The 24,556-nt window shown below is 38.8% G+C and overlaps 1 protein-coding gene across 1 annotated transcript in view; it reads right to left on the reverse strand.

Annotated features, from left to right (window-relative positions):
- COL4A1 (collagen type IV alpha 1 chain) overlaps positions 1 to 24,556 on the reverse strand; it is a 137,300-nt gene that overhangs the window by 20,153 nt on the left and 92,591 nt on the right. The window contains exons 23-35 of the mRNA XM_075200007.1: positions 23,049 to 23,138; positions 21,431 to 21,501; positions 19,220 to 19,411; positions 17,342 to 17,510; positions 17,123 to 17,215; positions 15,974 to 16,078; positions 14,984 to 15,081; positions 13,905 to 14,055; positions 13,425 to 13,538; positions 4,920 to 5,087; positions 3,562 to 3,651; positions 255 to 401; positions 60 to 158 (exon numbers count right to left, since the gene is read on the reverse strand). Of these exons, the coding sequence (XP_075056108.1) occupies positions 60 to 158; positions 255 to 401; positions 3,562 to 3,651; positions 4,920 to 5,087; positions 13,425 to 13,538; positions 13,905 to 14,055; positions 14,984 to 15,081; positions 15,974 to 16,078; positions 17,123 to 17,215; positions 17,342 to 17,510; positions 19,220 to 19,411; positions 21,431 to 21,501; positions 23,049 to 23,138 (1,587 nt within the window). The remainder of the gene's footprint in view (positions 1 to 59; positions 159 to 254; positions 402 to 3,561; positions 3,652 to 4,919; positions 5,088 to 13,424; positions 13,539 to 13,904; positions 14,056 to 14,983; positions 15,082 to 15,973; positions 16,079 to 17,122; positions 17,216 to 17,341; positions 17,511 to 19,219; positions 19,412 to 21,430; positions 21,502 to 23,048; positions 23,139 to 24,556) is intronic.

Below are 24,556 nucleotides of genomic sequence, written 5' to 3' on the forward strand. Positions count from 1 at the left end.
ATTAATTTTACCATATGATTAATACATATAAAGGTATGTAAGAAAAACAACATTATTACCTGGCTTCCCTGGCATTCCTGGCTCTCCATCTGTTCCGCTTACTCCAGTGATTCCAAAATCACCCCGTGACCCCTTTTCTCCTTCAATCCCAATTGCCCCTAAAAACAGAATAAAACTGTGTTAAATACATTTATAAAATATCAATAGGTTAAAATATAGAGCATTCAAAATACATAGCAGTCAAATGTCAGTACCTGTCTCGCCCTGATCTCCTTTGTCACCCTTCATGCTGTCCATGTGTGGAATAATCCCTGGAAGTCCCTGTATACCTGATTCTCCCTTGTCACCTTTAAAACCTGGAAATCCTATCTCGCCGCGAAGCCCAGGAGGACCTGGATCACCTGAAATATATTTGTAAAGTTGAGTTAACTTATGATCTTATTCATTGTATGCAAACAAAGTAAATGAAACATCCACAATACACATGAAGATGTCATGAATGCAAATCAATCAGCACTTCAGAAAAACATGTAACAAAATTGTTGGAAGCATAACATTTTTATATTTATATTATTATTATATTTTGATTAAAAATGATATATTATTATATTCTAATGGATACATATGGAGCCTGAGTCATTAAAGTAAGTAAGGCAAAAAAAAGGAGTAAATGTTCTCCGGAACAAACCATTTTGGGGTGCAAGGGGTGCAAATTAGTTATTGTTTTGCACATAACTTAAATACTGGCTGTTTTTTCATCTAGCACAAAAATACTTGCTAGCTTTATTTTTACACTGAAATTTAAAGTTGATCTAGGACATGCCCTACCCCAACTATAAATCTGTCCCCACATTTTAAATTTACCTCCCCCTGCAATGCAACATGGTTTTGCCCAGGTGCAAAGTTACTATTTGTTTTTGCTTTCCCGTCCTTAATGACTCAGGTCCATAGTCTTTCATACTTTCTGTTAAATTTTGTTTGCTTTAATAGTAAAAAATTATGTATTAAGTAGGGATAAAGGAGATTTAGCTCTCAGTAATATTATTCTGTTCCTCGCTATAACAGATACAGGGTTAAGCACCTATTCTTACTTGTTATAATAAACAATGTCTGCATATTGCACAGTGCTTTACAGAGAATATTTAAACATTCACCTCAGTCCCTACCCCAGTGGAGCTTACAATCTATATTTCCCACAACAGACACACTAGGGTTAATGTAGTCAAAGTCCAATTACCCTACCAGTATGTCTTTTTGGCATGGGAGGAAGCCAGAGTACTTGGAGCAAACCCAGGAAAACATGGGGAGATCATACATGCTCCACACAAATGCACTGGTTGGAATTAAATCCATGACCCCGGCGCTGTGAGGCAGCAGTACTAACCATTGTGCGACTGTGCTGACCCAATCTCTTTTCATGAGCAGTGTTGAACACTAAGGGCTAGTTTTACTAAGCTGCGGGTTTGAAAAAGTGGAGATGTTGCCTATAGCAACCAATCAGATTCTAGCTGTCATTTTGTAGAAAGCACTAAATAAATGAAAGCTAGAATCTGATTGGTTGCTATAGGCAACATCCCCACTTTTTCAAACCCGCAGCTTAGTAAATCTAGCCCTAAATCTTAATTAACCTTTACAATGCAGTGATACAACACGCTATGGTAACTCTGAGTACGTAAGTACATGTTGAAATGTAACATTTTTGTTGCAACTGCCATCTACTGTTTCATTCATAACTTGCATTATTTATTTAAAATGTACAAGTGGCACATTGACTAAGGGGGTATTTCCAGTATAGGTTGGCAGATTTCAGCAGGGAAGATCATGGAAGCTGGAAATAAGAACTGGCTAGGAGTTACAACTCCTGCTGGACTGATCAAGAAGCGAAGGCTACACTGAAAGACTATGAGGACCAAGAATGTTCTTCCTTCGCCCTTGTTCCATGCAGGTCTTGGGGATATGCCTGCCATCTAAAAGCAGCGTGACATTGAACCAGAGCCTCTGACATGCTGACAGTGAGAGGGAGAGGAGCCTTACCACTAGTTTACAGTTCTGTTAACCCTTTCTATAAATGTGCTATAGCGCTATTGGTGAAAGTTTTGTGCTAAGACTTCTTTATTCAGATATTTGCCTGGCTGTGAAAATCTGTTCCCGTCCATAGTTCTGGAGGTGGCTTATAGGATGAAAGACAGCCCGGTGAGCACAGTATTGGTGCGAGAGTCACTGCCGATTAACTGAGTACACTCTCTGTCAGTTGGTTCAGAGAATTATTGTGAACAACCCTGCTACACGTTTACTATAACCATGCAAATTTGTATTTGTACTATGGCACAACTTTCTTTTTTCCTTTGGTTGCTGAGAATGGATCTCTTTGACAAAATTGAAACTCATATCATGCTTTGTTTTGTTTTTATGCCAACTTTTATTTTACTGCTGTCTTTGCAGTGGATTGCTTATAAGAGCTTTCCAGGAGAAGAGAGGCATGCATGAGTGACATGCAAAGACCCTGGATAGAGGCGAGTGTGTGACAGCTTCCACAAAGGAGCATTTGTGTGAGGAAAAGGGGGAGAGAGCCCCTGGATATAGTCACTAAGAGTGTCAGCATCCTGGGAGAGGGTTCATGGCCAGATGCCAAGTGAGACTGATTTAGGTGCACCTAACAGGAGAGAGAGTTCCATGTACAGCAGTACGGTTGGACCTTGCAGTCAGGGGAGTGCTGTGTGATCTTGAGAGACTACAAGTCTATAATGGAGGAATCCCTGACAAATGGGATGTGTAATACCGGAATAAAATAATCTGGAAGTGTTCCATAAACATAAGCATCAGTGGAGGGATGAAGGGAGGTTCCTGGATAGTGGGGAAACATTCCATACAGCCGTGATAGGAGCCCCTATTGAAAGTATCCCATACAACGAGGGGGTGCATGAAGTCAGTGTGGCTGAAGTTATAAAGGATGTAGGGGATGGTGTGCAAAAGAGTAGTGCAAGAACCTTTGGACCATGCCTACCATCTAACTGTGTTTATGATGACCTCTAACTGATGCTGTGTAAGAACTGTACCTACAACACCGGGCACATGAACTGCCAAGATTATTTTATTGCTGATAAGTGTGTGCTGAAGGAGATGGAGTTATTAGAGAAAATATGTCCGCAACCATGATAATTATCGTGCTGGAGGAAGCGGAGTGTAATAAAATTTAATTCTGTTTTTGAATTGAGATGGCCTGGCACCCAATATTTCTGCACTTACACTGCACCACCACTGGTAGCCACTGTAATTGTGATTCAATCCTTGAGTATTCAGGACACCACCTGGTGGTGGATGCCATAGCGGGAGCAGTAGAGAAGGGCGACAGCAAGTGGGGTACCAAGCAACATCAGAATACCCAAAGTAAGTGTGCGCACATTACAACACCAGGTTCCCGAGGGGTTTCACAATATTTTATTCAAGTGTTACCAAAATACATGGTAAATGCAATCATATTGAATGTAGGACCCAGACAGATACATTTGGAAGCCATTATTTTCAAGGTGCTTAGACAGTAAACATAGAAATTTAGGTTACCTCTTTCCCCATGAGGTCCTGGTGTTCCTGGTGTACCTTGTGTGCCCGGGCCTCCTGGAATTCCCATAAAACCCATTTCACCTTTATGCCCTAAAATACAATGGGGAAAAAAAATTCAGAACATATGTTTCCTACATTGCATGACCACATTTTTTAATTTATAGAAATAATAGATTACAGGGATTAAAATAGAGATTAATTACAACATTGGTCCAGATCAATAGGATCAGTTTCATGGATTATTTTTACAGCTGGATGCAATTACAAGAATAAGGCAACAACTGCATTTCCAGAGAACGTGTTATGTTAGCAGGTACTGGTTACTGATGTCTTGTGGAAGGAATATGTCAACTGCTTCTAAATAACAAATTTCCAGTTGCTCCAACCACCTCTTCTGGAAAATCCTGGGAAAGCATTTACTTGGCTAAATATCAAAAAATATTTTGGCAAAATAATTGCACCAAAATGATAAATATTTTTATTTTTCCCTTTGGCCAAATAAAACAATGAGTGCAGTTTCCTCCTGTATATATTTCATGGACGTGCATCTCAGTGACCAAATTAATATTCATGTTTCACCAATTAACCCACTAGCAGATAGTTACAATTAGTGAGCAGGGTCTCCTCAGAAAATTAAGAGGTGGTGTCCTGGCTTCTCACAAGGGAGGTTTAACCATATTAGGCTAAATATGGAGGCTGCTGCATACCAATCCTACACTAGTTTCAGAAGAGATCAATAGATGCATTAATGCAATGAACGTCATTGATACAAAACCGTCAGGCTAGTTCAGTGATAGGCAATCTGATACACATCAGTTAAGTTAAAACAATACATTTAATCTGAGAAAAGAGACACCTATCAGTAATAACATATCAGCAGACATTTTAAACAAGTGTAACTGGCTACATTATATAAATCTGACAATAATGCAGGAAGCAGCTGGGGGCCCCAGGTAAACTGGTGCATATGCAGTAAATTGGACTTCTACTTTTGGGTAATGGGTATTGGATAATGATAATAAAATGCCCTTCCAGACAGCTTTCACACTTTACTTAATAATTGATAGTAATAGATTGTCCTGAACTAAGTCATCACTGGGCTGAAGTACAGGATGAAAACCATGCTAACATGGTAATAATAACATTCGGATCGTGTTCAGACATGGTGCTCATTACCTGGACATTCCCTTGTTATCCATGCTGGTGAAATGAATACAGTAGATGATCAGAGATTGCCCGCAGAGCATGGTACATTTTTGCCCAGAGTTACAAGTTCTAGGCAGCAATATCATAAAAAGGTGTTTCCTGTTACATAGTAGGATAATGTAGCTGAACATCAGTGCAATGCATCGGCTTACCTTGTGCTCCTGGATCCCCATCTTTTCCTTGTGAACCTGGTTGCCCAGGTGACCCTGGCATGCCCATGACTCCAGGCAAGCCTGATGTCCCTTTATCTCCCTTTGGTCCTGCCATATCTGTTCCAGGAAAACCAGGAAAACCACGATCTCCTTTTGGTCCAATGGAGCCTATAAATTACAGAAAACAGGAACATTAAATGTTTATTAAATAGAATAAAACATTCAGAGACCTATCACAAACAAATTATTTCTAAGTGGTATTGATGCCATTTGTTTGATAGTGGTGAAATCAAACAAATTGTAAATTTCTTTTATTAACAGTATGACTCACTCTAGCACACTGGTAATGTTGCAGATTGCTTCAGAATTCTTATTCCATATTAACAGAACAAAGGAATGGAAACAGTGAAAGCCATGATGTAAAAATTGAAGTCAGCCTGCTACCAGGGAGTGTTTAAAAAGATCAGTAGACACAGAGAGATATCAACAAATGTGAGTGCCTTTCGTGTAATATATCAATGTCACACATTCATGCCACTAATCTCACCACATCCCAAAGCTACTCTATTTGATGGGGATCTGGTGACTGTGGAGGCCATTGGAGTACCCTAAGCTCAATGTCATGATTGTGGTACCAGCTTGACTGTCTGCTTTGTGACATGGCACGTTATCCTGCTGGAAGTAGATGGATAGACTGTGGCCATAAAGCGATGCACATGTTCAGCAACGATACTCAGGTAGGCTTTGGCATTTAAATGTTGCTCAAAGAGGGATTCATAGATTCATGTTGTTTATGCCAAATTCTGACCCTACCATCTGCATGTCACAGTAGAAATCGAGATTCTTCAGACCAGGCGATGCTTTCCCAATCTTCAACTGTACAGATTTGGTGAGCCTGTGCCCACTGTGGCCTATATGTCATGACCTTAGCCAACAGGAGTGGAACTCACTGTTGTAACACATGGTTATTTGAGTTACTATCACCTTACTGTCAGCTAGAACCAGACTAGCCATTCTCCTCTGACCTGGTAATATGGGACTGGGTTACTGTTAAAAAGCTGTATGGAATATAATTAAACCTATAATGTGAAGGCCAGTGATCCTTTTTTACATTCTCTTTTCTGACAGGAGACAATAGAATCATGCAACAACACTTTTGAAAGAGACTTCCCTCATTGAAACAATGGCTTCTTGCCTTCTTAGGACACCGAGAAGCAAAGACAGAAGGTTGTGTAGGGCCTCTCCCATGCAGGCTCCGTTACTAAGTATACTCGTTTCCTGATTGGATTACAGTATTATAAAAATGGCTTCTAAGCACTTAGCTCTCATCCACCTTGAAAAAGGCCGTTTGTATTAGCCAAAATGCGTTGGTGGAAGAGAGCTGGGTGTTTTTGTTTAACAAGTTATCCTACTGGTTTTCTAAAGCATCCAATATTAGCAGTAATTTCCCAGGGGCAAACGCAGGATTAGTAGAGAGGGGTTTTCACACCACACTGCCAGTGGGCGTGACCAGCATGCATGGGGGTGTGGTTATAATTTAAGACAGTGCTTGGCTGCTCTCCAACTCTTCCCATCCCCATAATATACATGGGCAATGCTGCGTGGACTACTGTTAGGTGCACGCAGCTCTCCCTTTTCAAGCAGAGCCTGTGTGAAGCGGGGGCAAGTTCCAGCCACCTCAATTATACAGTGCCCCAGGCTTGGAGGGGGGTTTCCAGGCACTAGGAAACCCCCCATCGGTTTGCCTATGTTTCCAGTGTATTCATCACCCCGGGGCAAAATTAAAAAGATCTGTGATACACTGCGTTTGTTTACTTAGATTTTTGGTAGGGGTATCAGCACACATTATTATAAAATGCTTTTATTGTCTAAATTAAATGTAAGTGTGTTTACCATATTATTAAACACGTCTGAAAATTTTTAATTATATTACTCCAGATGCTTTTTGTTTTTCTATATGTTATATGGTTGCTCTATGATGAGGAAATAATGGGGATCTGACCCTTAAAGAAGGATTCTATTAAAGAAATCTGCAATGATTAAAGAGCATTACACAAAAGCTGTAATAAAAGAAAATCTTGAGTTCTCCAACACTAGGGGGCAGCACGTGTGGAAAGCAGTTTTTAAACGTCACTAAAAAGACTATTATCCCAAAGGCAAAAGCTAAACAAAACTTCTAGTACGTCTACCAACACTAGGGGAGTCAACACGTTTGTAGCTGGTTTTCACTGAGCTCGTTGAAATACAACAGAAAAAGTCACGTTATTAAATTTAAAGGATTTCAGACATTATGCGGCATATTCAATTCCCCGCACAGCGCGGGGCTCGCATTATTACCATTACTACGGTAATAGATGCACATTATTACCGTTAGTACAGTTTTGTTTACTAACAATAACAATACGCGTGAGGAATTTAGAACAATGCAGGGAATTGAATCTGCTCCTATTTGTTTAAAAAAAAGTGTTACATTATTATTGTATTTTTTTCTTTTTTTATACCACATTCTGATTGGAGAAATAGAAGATAAAGATCTTCAACAACATTGAACACATTTAAGTAAATTATTTTATATCTATATTATTTTATGTTATATGGATCCTATAAGAGATATACTATATATAGCGCCTACAATGTTTCTTATGTAGAACTGTATCCCTTGCTTTGTTAAAATACAAATAAAATACATCCACTGCATTGCCAAAATCCAATTTACAATATAGTTCCTAATAAAAACTAAACACATTTGTTTGGTATAACCAGCCCCTTAAAAAAACATGTTGACCCTCTCTTTTTACTTTATTTTCAGTAAAATATATTTATGAATTGTAGAAGTTAAATAATGGATAATTGGATGAATTGGACGAATTGGAATTGGATGAAGTCGGCTACATTAATTAATATTTGTTTATTAGTAAAATGTATTAGAGATTATTTCTACATAAATAATGCTACAGTAAAGGTAATTATGGTTCAGGTCCACAGAAATGTGGAGTTTTGTCTCATATTAATCTATATTTTACTAGCTGAAATCCTGTGTCAATAGGGAAGCGATCGCATATTATGATCGCAAGTTATGAATGGTATGAGATTAATACTCAGAAGTACTTTGTTTATGGTTCAGTTTAAACTGGTTATTCGGCAGGAAGACACGTAGGCAACAGTTGAGGTAAGTTGCCCCCTTCTTTGAAAAGAGATCAAATGAACTGACCTATGACCAGCAGTCTACTGGAACATCGTTAACCCTGGACCAATGAAGACCTCTCTTAGTGTTATCTGTGTATATTTGTGATTTTATCACTGTTTATGTTAATTCAAACTGCATATAAGCAAGCCCTGGGCCAGTGTTAAAGCTCTCTCTTCCTGACTGCAGACTATAAGGCTGAATATTGACCTGGACCCAAGACGCGCTGGCGTAATGTAATGTATTCAGTTTATACTTTCCTGTTTATTGCTATACCTTTTATGCGTCATCATGGCTTGCTGTAAATTCTGCTATCTATCTAGGACGCGGTTCTAGTTTTCAGTAAAGGAACCTAGTGGTGGCAGCAGTAAAAGCCCCTCCTATTGGGGCTAAAGGGTGCATTTGGGATAAAGAAAAGGAGACAGTGGCAAGGCAAGTCCTGCCGGTCCCCAGCAACAACGGACAGGGTGGCATAGGAGGTCCATCCTGTCACACAGGGCTTTATTTATGACATGCACTCAATGCATAGAGCAACATACTTTAGTTTTCCACCTATGCACGAAGATAGTGCACATCAAGGAACATGCTTACACACCATACTAGGGGGACTCCTCCACACTCTACAAGTGCCACAAGGTATTCAGATAAGTGGAAAAATCTATCCAAAAGTCCAAAACTTTATTTTGAACAAGACTCAATTTAGTCTAATTTATGTCTTAAATTAATCATGAGCGTGAGGGGGGACACCAGACCACTTTTGTGGATAAGATATTTTACTTAACTTGGGGTAAAATACACCTAAAAATGTGCTTCTCTGTTGATGTGCATATTCAGAATGCAAGGAACACACTTAAAAATATGCACCGATTACCCCTTTATCTCATTTCAATAATATCGCTCCGCACAATGGCATCTCGTCTACACTTTAATTCACAAGGAATGTTCTCACTGTGTCCAACTCCTATCATTCCCTGTGCAAACTTCTCCACAAAGACACAATCTTGCTATGTAAACCAATGTACTTTGGTGGAAATCTAAACGCACTCTAGCACCCCCAAGTGGTGCCTCAACCTTTTTACACTTCATAAGTGGGGCCCACAGATGAAAAGAACATATTTTTCTCTTTATTTCCTCCAATCATTTCCCTATTTAATCTTTTAATAACCCAGCCTTATCTCCTTTTTATTTTTTGCTATTTATATAACTGAAAAACTTTTTGGAGTTAGATTTACTTTCTATAGCTAATAATTTCCAATTCTGTCTTTGTAAACCTGATTTGTCTCTGACCCATTTTCTTACATTCCTTATAAGCGGTTTGTCTATCATGATGCAACCTTTGGCAGCTGTCTAGGCAGCAAGTTATGAGGGGTAAGGAAAGAAAGTTAATTTATTTGTTTTATTTGTTTTAAAAAGGTACGTTTTCTTGATACATATGTAAATATTATTGGTTTTTACCATATAGGAGCTTAAAACTACAATATAGCTTTTTATAATAACAATATTTATTGTTTTTTCATAAACCACAGGCAAGAAAAAACAGAGGGTTTTGGGGTTGGTGTAACAGTGGGATTGTCTAGAAGAATATGAATACTCAATGGCATTATTACACCTAAGACAAAACAAGTGTCATCCTGTGGAAAAACTTGATTCATATAACTCTTAAAAGTCTTTTAAAGTGACTACAGCTCGCATACAAATATTTGAGGGAGTTTGTATAAGGAATGACACACATACACCTTTTCCCATTTAAGTAATGAGCTCTATGAACCTTTTATTTTTACAAAATGAAATGCTCTCTTCCTGTATCATAGCTAATAATTTCTTATTTAGTCACATTGGTTTCTTCTAAAACAATATTTACTTAACACATTTTTAAAATGATGCATATTGTGAAAGAACAGCAGCCCAGTCAACCAGCTTTATGTTGACATTTGGCCCTTATAAAATGCATGGTTTTTGCAACATGCTCACTTAATGCTTTTTTAAAACAGAAATCAAAATTTACCATATTATGTTCATGATTTTCTAAATGTTCATTTACTGTATGTTAAACTTACACTAAGCAGCTGCAACATTAAAACCACCTGTCTAATATTGTGTAGGTCCCCTTTGTGCTGCCAGAACAGCTCTGACCTGTCCAGGCATGGACTCCACAAGACCTCTGAAGGTGTTCTGTGGTATCTGGCACCAAGACATTAGCAGCAGATCCTTAAAGTCCTGTAAGTTGTGAGGTGGGGCCTCCATGGCTCAGTCCTGTTTTTCCAGTACATCCTACAGATGCTCGATCGAATTGAGATCTGGGGAATTTGGAGACCAAGGCAACAACTTGAACTCTTTGTCATGCTCCTAAAACCATTCCTGAACTTTTTTGCATTGTGTCAGGGAGCATTATCCACGAAGGGGTGTACTTGGTCTGCAACAATGTTTAGGTAGATGGCACATGGAAAAGTAACAACCACATGAATGCCAGAACCGAATGTTTCCCAGCAGAACATTGCCTAGAGCATCACACTGCCTCTGCCAGCTTGCCTTCTTCCCATAGTGCATACTGGTGCCATCTCTTCCCCAGGTAAACAACACACATGCACTCGCCTGTCCACATGATGTAAAAGAAAATATGATACATCAGACAAGGCCACTTTGATTGCTCCATGGTCCAGTTTTGGTGCATACGTGACCCTTTAAGGTGCTTTCTGGGGTGGACAAGTTTCAGCATGGGCATTCTGACCAGTCTGGCTATGCAGCCCCATACGCAGCAAGTTGAGATGCACTGTGTGTGCTGACACCTTTCTATCATAGCCAGCATTAACTTTTTCAGCAATGTGTACTACAGTAGCTATTTTCTGAGATAAGCTTAGATAGGCTAGCCTTCGCTCCCTACGAGCACCAATGAGCCTTGGGCACCCATGACCCTGTTTCCTGTTCACTGGTTGTCATTCCTTGGACTACTTTTGACAGATGCTGACCACTGCATACCGGATACACCCCACAAGACCTGCCATTTTGGAGATGCTCTGACCCAGTGGTCTAGCCATCACAATTTGGCCCTTGTCAAAGTCGCTCAGATCCTTACGCTTGATCATTTTTTCTGCTTCCAACATATCAACCACAAGAATTGACTGTTCACTTGCTGCCTAATATATCCCACCCCTTGACAGTTGTAATTGTAACAAGATACTCAATGTTATTCACTTCACGTGTCAGTGGTTTTAATGTTGTGGCTGATCAGTGTATAAGTCCAATATTACTTAATATTACTGGTTCTTCTACCAAATGTAAAATTAATTTGCCTTTTGCAGTTGATAAAATCTACTTGTTCTGGTAGAAACAGAAACCCAGAAATTTATTTCAGTATCCCAATTTTTGTATGAGTAGTAATATCAATCTATGTTCTGGACTTTCTTTTGCAGTCTTTTCTATTTGCATATACTATGCTTTGTGACTTCTAACAAATTCTAAATAGTACCTAATTAGTGTCTTTGATGCCATGTATTAGGCCTCTGTACTTTTATCTTCCTCGGAAATATCTTCCAGCAAGATTGGCTTTAAACAAGATTTTACATCTACTTTCCTACATTCTTCCTATAACATTTCATATTCACTACCCACTAATGAGTCGCATCCAACCACACTCCAGTTTTATCATAATCTTCTTTCAGTGCAATTAGTTCTATTTCCTCAATTTTGTCTGGTAGACTCCTATATTTGATAATGTTGTTGCCACTAATATTTTTAAGCACCCTCTCATCACCTCTACTAACCCAATGTTAGGACTCTGTCCTTATTTTGAATTAGGCCTGCAGTTCATCTGTGCAACCACAGGTGCTGCTGTTTTACCTGGACAGTTTCTCTTTACATGCAAGGAATTAAGCCCTCATCACCTTATCAGGATCAGGATCAGGATCACCTGTGCCTTGTTCAACAAGCCTTTGCTAGTTCATTTGTCTCCTGCAGCTGCTGGTATCTCTGTGAAACTCCTGTTTGGATCCTGACTTCTCCTTGACATTTGACTCCTGCTTTATCCCTATGTTTTATACCTCCTCTTGTGACCTAGACTCCGGTTTTGTTTGTCGTTTCCCTTTTCCCTTTGCTCTAATTACTCCCTGGTACTAATGTGGATCTTCCGGCTTCTGACCCCTGGCTAGTTTGAGCCTCCTTTGCTTGATTCTCCCGTGGATCATCCGATGCCACCTGTCATTTGCTAAACCTGGTAACCTGAATCTGCAGTTGACCATTTGTGCTTGATATCAAGTGTCTTCTTGTGCCTGCATTTTATCTGTATACCTGGACACCAGTCTTTCTTGCCCCAGCTTCCCAGCTAATTTGGAAATCCTGACACCTCTATCTGCATTTCAACCATCCAGTGCCTTATGCCTCCTGACTAACCTGATATTCAGTCTCCATGTGCCTGCACTTCATCTGTATACCTGGACACCAGTCTTTCCTGCCCCAGTTTCCCAGCTATCCTGGTAATCCTGACACCTGTATCTGTATTTCAAGCATCCAGTACCTTGTGCCTCTTGACTAACCTGGTATTCAGTCTCCTTGTACCTGAATTTCATCTGTATACCTGAACACCAGACTTTCCTGCTGCAATTTCCAAGATATACCTGGTACCTGCTGTCTCAATGGGCTATGCATACTGTTAACCATTGACTGCACCTATTTATTACCTGTGTGACCGGTGTTCTAAATAAAGACACTCTGTTTGCATTCACAACTACTGTCCCTAACACCCAAACCCCAATGGGTAGGGTACGTAATTGTGATTGAGCCAGTGTCGGCACCAATCCTGCTGATATGAAAATGTCAGCAGGCTAAATACCGTCACTACCATTATGCAGACAGGTTTACAATGTCGTCAGTGTGAATGGTGACATTGACAAAAGGTCAATAACTGTCAATAAATAGGAGACCTATTTCAGGTCTCTCTTTTCTGCTAGCACTTTCAGATACATGCAAACTGGATCAAATAGAAGCAATTCTATCAGATGTAAGTTACACTAACCCTTTAGTTCATGTAGTGCTAGCGTAGTACTTACAGACAGTCTGTTTCACACACATTGGGACTCATCAAAACTGTATCGCTATAGAGCCCCATTTAAAACCATTACCATAGTGACAATATGCAAATGAACAACTACTTTTCATGGGAAGGAACTTCAACAATTTCCATATATATTTCACAACAATCATTTCTCTTGAAGAGAAGCTGCTACAACCACTTTTTCACCTAGCTAGTGTGTGTAATTTTCCGCATGATATCTGATCTTTAAATATTATATAATATTATACAATTGAATACTATTTGAAAGTATTACCTGGAGCTCCGGCGGATCCTGGTAGCCCTTGAAGCCCTGGTTCTCCTTGTGGACCGAACCCTGGTACACCAGGATTACCTCGTAAGCCAGGTGTTCCAGCAGGACCAGTATCACCTTCCCAGGAAAAAATACATTGTGGTTAATATGTAATACATTTCAATGTATAGCAAAGAAGAATACTTTCAGCAAAAAAGCTAAGCCAGTCACTCTTTATCATCAGAGTTGAGAGTTATAAAGCTCTACTTCTTAAGGCTATAAGTAAAAACTCATATTTCACTTACATATGGCTAAAAGATGTTGGTGAAAATGGTGCAACTACGTGTTATAGATCAACACACTCCCTCCCTGACAACTGAATTACCAGTCTTCAATAACAAAACATTTTATCCTAATACATCCTAATTCTTTCATTAAACGACTAGGACACAGACTTACATTCCTTTATATAGGTCACTGACAGCAACATGTCATGTATATTACCTTTAGCTCCTGAGTGGCCTGGAATCCCAGGAAGACCTTGTTCTCCAGGGATACCTGCTGGCCCTGTACTTCCTTTTTCTCCAGGAAACCCAGAAGGACCTGGTGCTCCAGACAGTCCCTTTGGTCCTGGAAGACCTAGTCCTGGCTCACCCTAAATATTATGTAAATAATACAATGAAGATATAAAATATGTAGCACATTTCATCTAATAACAGCTGGACAAGACCAGAGAGAAAGTTCACAAAACACAGAATATTTTAAGGACATTTTTAGGGGCAAACTGAGATCCAGGTAATGTTTTATACTGCATGCACTGGGTACCACAGCTTAGTTCACAAAGTTCATGATGTCATCACACATCTCCTGCACAATTTGCTATGATAACCTGTTATGTACATGGTTTGTTTTTTTTTAAAAAAAGGCCATGCTAATCAGCCATTCACCCATTCATCCTAGACTACAGTATTCACTTTCATTTTTAGTATTCAGATGCATTTTTGAATTTTTAGGAATTTTGATCGTTAAAAATGACGGGGGGGAGATGGAAAAAGTGAAAAATAATATAATAATAATAATGGAATAAAAAGTGACCTCTATTATAACCTACTATACATCAAAGAAAAAAAGAATGCATGCAGAATGGTAGTGTCTACTTATCATAAACAGAACCCATCTGTATTACTGTCAACACAACAGCCATTAGTGTTGGTTGCTACATCTAATGAGTAGGCATTATAACACGCATAAACTCTACTCTTTCTTGCTTTCTATCACCTTCTTCTCTGTGCCTTCACAGCACCCAGCTTCCTACACCCCGATCTATATATATCACAATATAATTCTAGTCTCATGATTTCTATTTGTCACAATAATGTATCTCTCTTCGCAATATGGTATGGACTGGACACAGGCAAATATATCCATATTATACAACATGTATGTAACAGGCTAGATTTCCACATATTAATGGTATATAGAGGTAAAATAACTACATATGACATAACAATGCATTTGACTTCCTAAGTTTTATTATATTTATTTTGTGCAGCATTACATTGTAGCACTGCACTGTTACTTACTTTCAGTCCTGGCACACCTTCAACGCCAGGTAAACCATCACGACCTGGTTGACCAGGGATGCCATCTACTCCCCGTGGGCCATCCATTCCTTGATAACCTGGAAATTCATATTACAAAAATTAACAAACTACAAATACAAATTGCAAAAGAATAATATATACCTTTCATCACCAGTCCTACACATGATTATAAACATTTATAATTATGTAAGGTTATTTATCAAACATTAGCCTTCCTATGAGTAATTTACTTAATATTGTATACACAAAGCTGGCATCAAATTCAGGTATGCTAATACCTTGTTGTCATTTCTATTTTAGCACTAGCTGAAGTACCTGGCGTTGCCCAGGTTTAAATCTTCAAGCTACTAAGTTATCAATGAGTCGGATGTAACTGTACACATTTCAAAAAATAATTAGCAGCTAAGATGTCATCCAAATCCATCCAGTGGAAGGCCCAGAACAGGCTCCCTGTTTCAAGTTCTGCCTAGAGTACACCAACGGGAGGTCCGACTGGGACCCTAACCCCTCTAAAACCTGGCCAGGATCCAACTGGACCACCTCGTGTTTGTTTCATCCCAATTGGAGCACAAGTGTCCGAATGTAGGCTCAGAACAGGCTCCATGGATCAAAGTTCTGCCCAGCGTACACCAATGGGAGGTCCGACCGGAGACCTAACCCCCTGGTCAGGATCCAACTGGACTACCTCACGTTGGTTTAATATCAATCCGTGCAGGGATGTAATAATGCATAGCCGGACAGACAAACAGACCAATGATTTTTATATATAAGATTCTTGGCAATGACATTAAAATACATGGCTAAATCTGCATAAACATACAGACAATCTTAAGAACACATAAGGTGAATAGAATGAATTAAATAAATAAGCTTGAATGAGCCATACATAGCATATGCCGCCGTACAACTCATGGTAGTAAACTATTCAATATCAAAATATACATCAGTCAAAATTATAGAGATTCTCACCTTTTTCACCAGGAGGCCCAGGAATTCCTTTACCTTCAATACCAGATTCACCCTTTTCACCAGGGAACCCAGATCTTCCTGGAAATCCAGGAGCACCCTTCTCTCCTGCAGATTATACATACAGTTTACAAGAGTTTTACTACAGTATTTTAGACATAGACTACATTAAAGATATAAAAGCTGTTGCAATCAGTTTTTGGTGGGATAAGCAAAGACAACTGAGATATAAATAATTAATGTTGAATAAAGAAATCTAAAATATTTAATTTGCTTAATTATGTCTAGCACAGGGGAATGTATATAAAAGACATAGTTCCACTATCCTTCTAGATGATGAATAAACTACAGAGTTGTGTCTGCTACTTCTTTGCCTGTTCTGTATCATATTTTCCAGACTTGGCCACGAACCAATATCATCAAACCATACCCAAATTATGTCACAGATCCCTTGCCACTACCGCCAAAATATTGTATTGTGAGAGGATGTCACATTTATTTTGACATGATAGAAGTGTGAGGAGATAAGGGGAAGAGAAGTTAAACACTGGCAACTGTACTTCCTGGTGAACTCTGCAAGAAGACTTTCAAGCACCATCACACAGGGTACATAAATCTATAACAGGAATATGTGTATCCTTAAATATATGTATTAGATAAATCAAACAAAAAAATTAAAATATCCTTTTATAAGATAAAGATTACTGCAGAGGATGTGTGAGGTAGAATATGATTGCACAATGGTAATAGTGATGTATACAATATATAAATCAGCAAAATGAGAATATATTCACATTATTAAAAAGGAACATGTCTGAAATTTAAGATCCATTGTGAAGGAAGGGGAGGTATCAACCACAAAATTCAGGACAATATACTGCATGGACTTAGTAACTACTATCAACTTGTTTTATCATAAAATGATGTATTAATCCTGTGTAGAAAATTATTTTGATTCAAATCTGGCAGTAAACCAATCATATATTGTTAGTTGCATGTAAATGTCATCCATTTTATCATGATATCAGATCAAAATAGGTTATAAGTAGGCTTTGTGAATTATTAGACATCCCAAATGTTTAAATCATTAAGAAAACAAATAATGAACTAAAAAGGTAAGATGATGGACAGGGTCAAGATAGTCTACTATACCTGAATCTCCTGGAAATCCAGGAGAACCTGCATTTCCCATTGGGCCTGGGATTCCTCTTATAATAGTGGCTTTTCCAGGTTCACCTTTACTTCCTAGAAAGAAAACAATACACTATCTCAAGATCATTGGCAATTTTGGGTTGGTTGTATTTCACTTAAGCTCGTAATGTATTTTTGTTAGTTTTGAACAATTGAAATCCAACAAATGATCATATTTACCTTGGTTACCAGGTAAGCCTTCGAAACCAGGCACTCCAGCTTCTCCTCTATCTCCAGGTTGTCCTGCTGGTCCTGCTCCTGGAGATCCTGGAAAACCTTGTTCTCCAGCTATCCCAGGAAATCCACTGTCCCCAGGTGGACCGCGGTCACCTTTTCCCCCAATTGCTCCCTAAATGAGTTAAAAAACATCATAATCAGACATAATATATATATATATATATATATATATATATATATATATATATATACATATACACATATACACACACATACACACACACAGTATATATATTGTGTCCAAGTTAGGGGAATGGTGCCATCTTTTGGGGTAGATGGTAGTGTACAGCAGCAGAGAAGTCACACAAGACCAAGGTTCTGGTACAACCGGTCTCAGAAAAAAAATAAAGAACACTTCAAAATAAACACCTTGTCTGTCCGGCACTAACTAAACATATGACTTTCTCTTTTAGAGTCTCTGCAGTCCCTTCGCCCAGGCAGAGCTAGCTGAGACTGACATCTTTATAAATACCTCTCACAGGTGCAACCATTAATCAGTGTGCTGTCAGACTGGCAGAACAGAAGACCTGGACTGGGCCTTGTTAATGGAGCCTACCCTTCTCTCTTCATTTACACCCCAGGGATCCTCACCAACTTTTCTCTAAAACTTAACCCACTCTTTGGGAAGCACCCACACAAAAATTTATTTTTAAAACCTGTAGGTCACCGCACACACATATATTTATAATTATTTTAGGCACAAAATGGTATCTTAAAGGGAATCTTATTGGGTGTTAAGAAATTGGTGTCGATTGTTGTTTTTGTATTTGTCGAGAGTTGGGTGGAATCTAAGAAAAACATGAGACAGGTGGAGATCAATCGCCTTTTTTTACATAAACAAACATCACTCAAAATCACCTTTAGTAAATTTTTCATTAATTGACCAAACTCTCCAATGTATTAAACATTGTTTTATTTTAAACTCAGGTGAATGTTGGTGATTTCACTCTACCGAACAAAATCACAGTTTTTCATATTTATTTGAATAGGCAATGCATTTCAACAGAAGTGGCAATCCAATTGAAATGCAATGACCATAGAAATTAATGGAAAAACTCAGCCAATCACAAGTGTACATGCTCTACGCTTATGATTGGCTGAGCAGGTGCTGACTGCCTGTCCCACTGATTACAATGGTATCAGTGGTTAAGCAATTTAAAACAATTGCAGAACTGTTTCAAAATGCCCTGTCTGTAGTTCCACAAGTTCCAGAAAGCCTATAATTTACTTTGCACATTCTACAAAATGACAGGTAGAATCTGATTGGTTGCTATAGGCAACATCTCCACTTTTGCAAACCCACAGTTTAGTAAATGTACCGCTAGATGTCTTTAGTCAGGGTTTTCTGTGGTAAGCACATACAAGTTAGATCTACTGTCCTTTCAGCAAGAGAATGGGATTAGCGAGATGCTTACCAGGGTCAGCTGTATTTTCTTGTGTTGTGCAAAGGAAAAGTTCATCGTAGTGTTGGTTTAAGACAACAGTAAATAAATACTATACAAAAATATATATTTGGCTCTATTGAATGGGAACATTTGGATCAGTTCTCCTGTGCTGTTAGCTACAGCTCCCAGCTAGAGATAACAAAGAGATCTACAGAAAGTGACTGCCTCTCCACCATTTGCTATGTGAGGGACAGTAAAAACTTTTCCAAATTTTCCAAAAGTGGAGACCCCCTTTGATACAATTATTCCTATTGATATGCAATATATATAGATTTGCACTGATGATTGATTTTTTGGGGGATATTTCAGACCACAATGACAGCAAAATTAACAATACACCATGCAAAATGTAGTTAAAAATAAACACAAAACATACCGAAACACCTTTGGGACCAGGCTGACCTGGTTGACCATCTCTTCCAGGCCTTCCTTCTCTTCCATTAAAACCTGGCTGTCCGGGGACACCAGGATCTCCTTTATCCCCTTTCAGCCTTGGTTCAAAATAAACTTCACCAGATGCTCCTTTTTCTCCAGGTTTCCCTGACAGACCTGCTATACCCTGTGGTCCCTAAGAAAACAAAGTAAGGTGCTACCTTAAGATCGCGTTTTCTAAAATGTACCTTCTATGGAAATATAATATTCCAAATTTTGATTTCATTCCTGGTCTCATAACTTGACAATTGGTCTATGCCCACTCCTTCCTTTTAATTACTATGCGAAGAGAGACAAACCAATTAAAAGTAGAAATGGAGTATTTGTCAGTGCGCAAACTAGAACTACAGTCATGGCCAAAGGTTTTGAGAATGACACAAGTATTGGTTTTCACAAGTTTGCTGCTTCAGTATTTTTAGACCTTTGTGTAAGATGTTGCTATGGTATACTGAAGTAACATTACAAGCATTTCATAAGTGTCAAAGGCTTTTATTGATAATTACATTAAATTTATGCAAGGAGTCAATATTTGCAGTGTTGACCCTTCTTTCTGAAGACCTCTGCAATTCGCCCTGGCACGCTGTCAATCAGCTTCTAGGCCACATTCTGACTGATGGCCGCCCATTCTTGCCTAATCAATGCTTGGAATTTGTCAGAATTTGTGGGTTTTTGTTTGTCCACCCGCCTCTTGAGGATTGACAACAAGTTCTCAATGGGATTTAGGTCTGGGGACTTTCCTGGCCATGGATGGTTCTTGGATGGTTGGGAGAAGTTTATCTTGGAGGATGTTTTGGTACCATTCTTTATTCATGACTGTGTTCTTTGGCAAAATTGTGAGTAAGCTCACTCCCTTGGCTGAGAAGCAACCCCACACATGAATGGTCTCAGAATGCATTACTGTTGACATGACACAGGACTGAAGGTAGCAGTCAACTTTCCTTCTCTGGGCAACCGTTTTTCCAGATGTCCCAAACAATCTGAAAGGGAATTTATCATAGAAAATGACTTTACCTTAGTAATCAGCAGTCCAATCCATGTACCTTTTGCAGAATATCAGTCCCTGATGTTTATCCTGGAGAGAAGTGGCAATTTGCTAGCCTTCTTGATACCAGGCCATCCTCCAAAAGTCTTCGCTTCACTGTGCATGCAGATGCACTCACACCTGCCTGCTGCCATTCCTGAGCAAACTCACTGGTGGTGCCCCGATCCCACAGCTGAATCAACTTTAGAAGATGGTCCTGGCGCTTGCTGGACATTTTTGGGCGCTCTGAAGTCTTCTTTACAACTATTGAACCTCTCTTTGAAGTTCTTGATGATCCGATAAATGGTTGAAATCAGTGCAATCTTATTAGCAGCAATATCCTTGCCTGTGAAGCCCTTTTTTGTGCAAAGCAATGATGACTGCACATGTTTCCTTGCAGATAACCATGGTTAACAGAGGAAGAACAATGATTTCAAGCACCACCCTCCTTTTAAAGCTTCTAGTCTGTTACACTAACTCAATCAACATGACAGAGTGATCTCCAACCTTGTTTTCGTCAATACTCTCACCTGTGCTAACAGAAGAATCACTGATCTGATGTCAGCTGCTCCTTTTGTGGCAGGGTTGAAATGCAGTGGAAATGTTGTTTTTGGCATAAAGTTCATTGTCATGGCAAAGAGGGACTTAATTGCAATTCATCTGATCACTCTTCATGACATTCTGGAGTATATGCAAATTGCCATCATAAAAACTGAGGAAGAAGACTTTGTGAAAAATAATATCTGTGACATTCCCAAAACTTGACTGTATTTAAATATTATAAGGCATTCTTTGTGAGTCCTCTACCGCTAAGCATATAAGATTTTCAAACATACACTTAAACATGGAAGTAAGGCAGTTGACATGAACTTGTGTGACTGTCCATACTTGCAGAGTTTGGGAACAGTAGTGATACAGAGGAGAACATGGGTGCGTGGCTGGAGTAGACAGATATAGCAAATGCCATTGAACTCAATGTAAACGACTAAATGTCACCCTTTCTATAACTAATCTAGTTTGATGATTGTGATGTCCAATTCCTCAATAATTAAAAATCATATAATTAATTTTACTACAGAAAAATTAAGCACATAATTTGAATATAAAATACATACATATCTAAATAATACTTACAGGTGCTCCTGGTAAGCCATCAAAACCTGATTCCCCTCTGTCTCCCTTGATTCCTGGTTGTCCAGGTGAACCTTGAAGAAAAAGACAAAAAAATATATTTTTAAAAACATTTTTTAAAAACAATCGAGGCAGCAAACAACATAACAATTGTACTAATGAGGCAGTTTGAGGACACAGAAGGTGGGTTATATTCCATCCATAAGAGTCTGGGCAACAGAAGATAAAGGTGACCTCCTCTTTTCTATAAGATTTCTGCCTGCCCGCTCCACCTCAGTTCTCCAATAGCCCAACATGGCGACAAGAACAATACGAGGCACACAGTAGAACACAAAATGAGCATTCCTGGGTGGGGTGTTCTGTGTCCCCCTACAGCCTAGCAGAATAATATAAATAAGAATAATCCCCCTTTTACTTCTGCAGTACGAGAACACATACAGTGAGATTTCCGAAAGCTATGGCGGAATAAAAAAGCCCTAACAATGGACCGCCATCTTTAGAACCTTTCTTCACAGGCTGCTTCGAATTAGGCAGCAACAACTACCTGGTAAAACCTAGAAAACGACCCGGGATCAAATGCTACAAAACTTACATTCTAGAGGGAGGGGGTAATGAGAGACAGTAGGTGCAAAAAGGACAAGAGCGGATGTGGATGTGGTATCAAATATAGCAACAAGTTTAGTAAATAATAGTTAATAATTGAGTCCACTGCTCTAATTGGTCACATAAATACTTAAATTTGCCATGGATATTAAGAAATTATAAAGCGTTAAAAGATGTTACTATCACAAAAGTGTGATCAAATTGTGAATTTATGCTGGAAACTAACTAAACTACTTAGCTACTTACAAATAATTCAGCCTTTTTAGAGGGAGTACTGAAACCCCTCATTGGTCACCTTGCAGATATCCGGCTTCACTTTCATCTTCTAACCACATATTTTTGGTATACATATCTATTTTGTTGTTATTTGCAAACCAATGTGGTCTATTTACCCCAAAATCTAAAATTATATCTTAATTTAATTATTGTCTAGTGCCTATTGTACTCTCTTATATTGTAGTACGCACTCTCCCTAGTTGTAAAACTGGAAAATGTTTTTTTGTTTTTTTTTAACAAGAGTATCTCCCCAACCCTTAGTAATATATGTCCACTCAGTAAGGTTTCTTTTTCCAGGACATAAGTTGTCATGCTAAATCCAACTCTTTATTGACCAACATATAGTGGTCTGTTAAAGAAGCGGTGAAGAGGCAAAATGCCAGCGTAAATGCCGATAAAAAGCTCTATCACTGATTTTTGCTATTTATTAAATGGTTAACACCAGAGAAACCAATGATAATATAGTAAGCTGAGAAAAGCAAAGCGATTTGCAATGATACATATTGTTTGTCACCGCACTCTCTCAATAAATAGACCCGACAATGCCACGCAAAAGTTGATTACAGTGAATATTCTGATTGTATTATGGTGAGTCTTTCAAATGGTGTGTGTGTGTGTGTGTGTGTGTGTGTGTGTGTGTGTGTTTGTGTGTGTGTGTGTGTGTGTGTGTGTGGTGGGTGTTAGATTTTGTTGTATTTTTAACATAATCAATCAATCATACAGGGACATAGAATAATTTCACCTGATTGCCCAGTGGGACCTTGAGGACCTGGTGGCCCGGGAAGTGGTGATGGCATTGTGTCACATGCTGGACAGGCTTCTCCTTTGTCACCTGGAAAGTAAAAAAACATAGATCTAGTACGAGTCAAACTGTTTTATTTCCTGCTGGAAGAACCTTTACACACCGTATAGCCCATGCAGTGTAATATGTATGTATAATGTTAGCAATAAACAACAAACACCAGATCATTAATAAGATTTACTTGTAATAACATGACCAAGCGCATGATCTGTGGTTCAGTCAATGTAAATATATGTGGTCATGTGAGAACCATAGTTCACAGTGAATGACAGATGCTGATGATAATAGATAATTAAAACACTTACCAATTTAATTTTAAACTAATGAATCGACAGCATCTATGAATTGAGCAGAGGTAACTGACTGTCATTTGAAGAAACACACACACAGATGAATAGCGGAAAATTACAAGGGATTAACAGTTATCCCTGCTCAGACCACAGATGCTGCACTGTGTAATTAAAATGAATAAACAATGAAAATAGGGATAGCATGCCCCTTTCCCAAATCCTCAACCAGTGTCAGCACTACACACCCCAGGGATAATTTCCCTAGCCTGTGGTCCTCCTCATTTAGTGAAAACCAGCCTCAATCTGGTCAGTGCAGGCCTATTATCTCTATGGGGTAGGGGCTGCAAAAAAACAGTCCCCATCGTCCTCCCAAAGGTTACATCCCTGCTCTGGAAAGGACTGTGGTGGTTGGGGTAATTCACAAGAGAGAAACTCACAGTGATCCTAGTATAATGGACAGATATCCCTAAATCCCCTTCACATTATACCAAAAGAGCAAAATACACACACACACGAACACACACAATTTTCCATTTATCTTTGATTGGATAAATAATTCCCCCCCCCCCCACCCCACATTCACCACTTAAAAAGAAAATGAAATATTTCTTTATTCTTTCTTGATATATAACATAGTCCAATGGAAATAACTATCATTATTCCTACATGCTTGATAAGTTGTACTCCAAATAAAAATAAATAAATAAATCCTCATAAAAAACAACTCACTCGCTCGCGACAAATAACGCCATGAAAAAATGCAAAAGCTGGGATTCTCACAGACTATCCAATTTGGACTATGACAGATCATTAAAGATGAAAGGTGATTATATTTGCCATCTAGAACACTGTCTCTCAAACCTGGTCCTCTTGACCCCGAACAGTGAATGTTTTCCATATCTCCTTGCTTTAGCACAGGTGTATCATTACTGACTGACACATTGTAACAGATCCACAGGTGGTATAATTATTTCCCTTGTCACCTGGAAAACCGGCACTTCTAGGGGACCTGAGGACTGGGTTTGAGACACACTGATCTAGACTACAACAGTGTATTTTTTTTCCCATGTAACTGACAGTTATCACTGTTGAGATGGCAGATGCTTCTGATTCATACATTTAATCTGGAAAGTGAACATAGTATTTTGATCCACAAAG

Source organism: Mixophyes fleayi, chromosome 2, assembly GCF_038048845.1.
Source record: "Mixophyes fleayi isolate aMixFle1 chromosome 2, aMixFle1.hap1, whole genome shotgun sequence".
Taxonomy (NCBI): Eukaryota; Metazoa; Chordata; class Amphibia; order Anura; family Limnodynastidae; genus Mixophyes; species Mixophyes fleayi.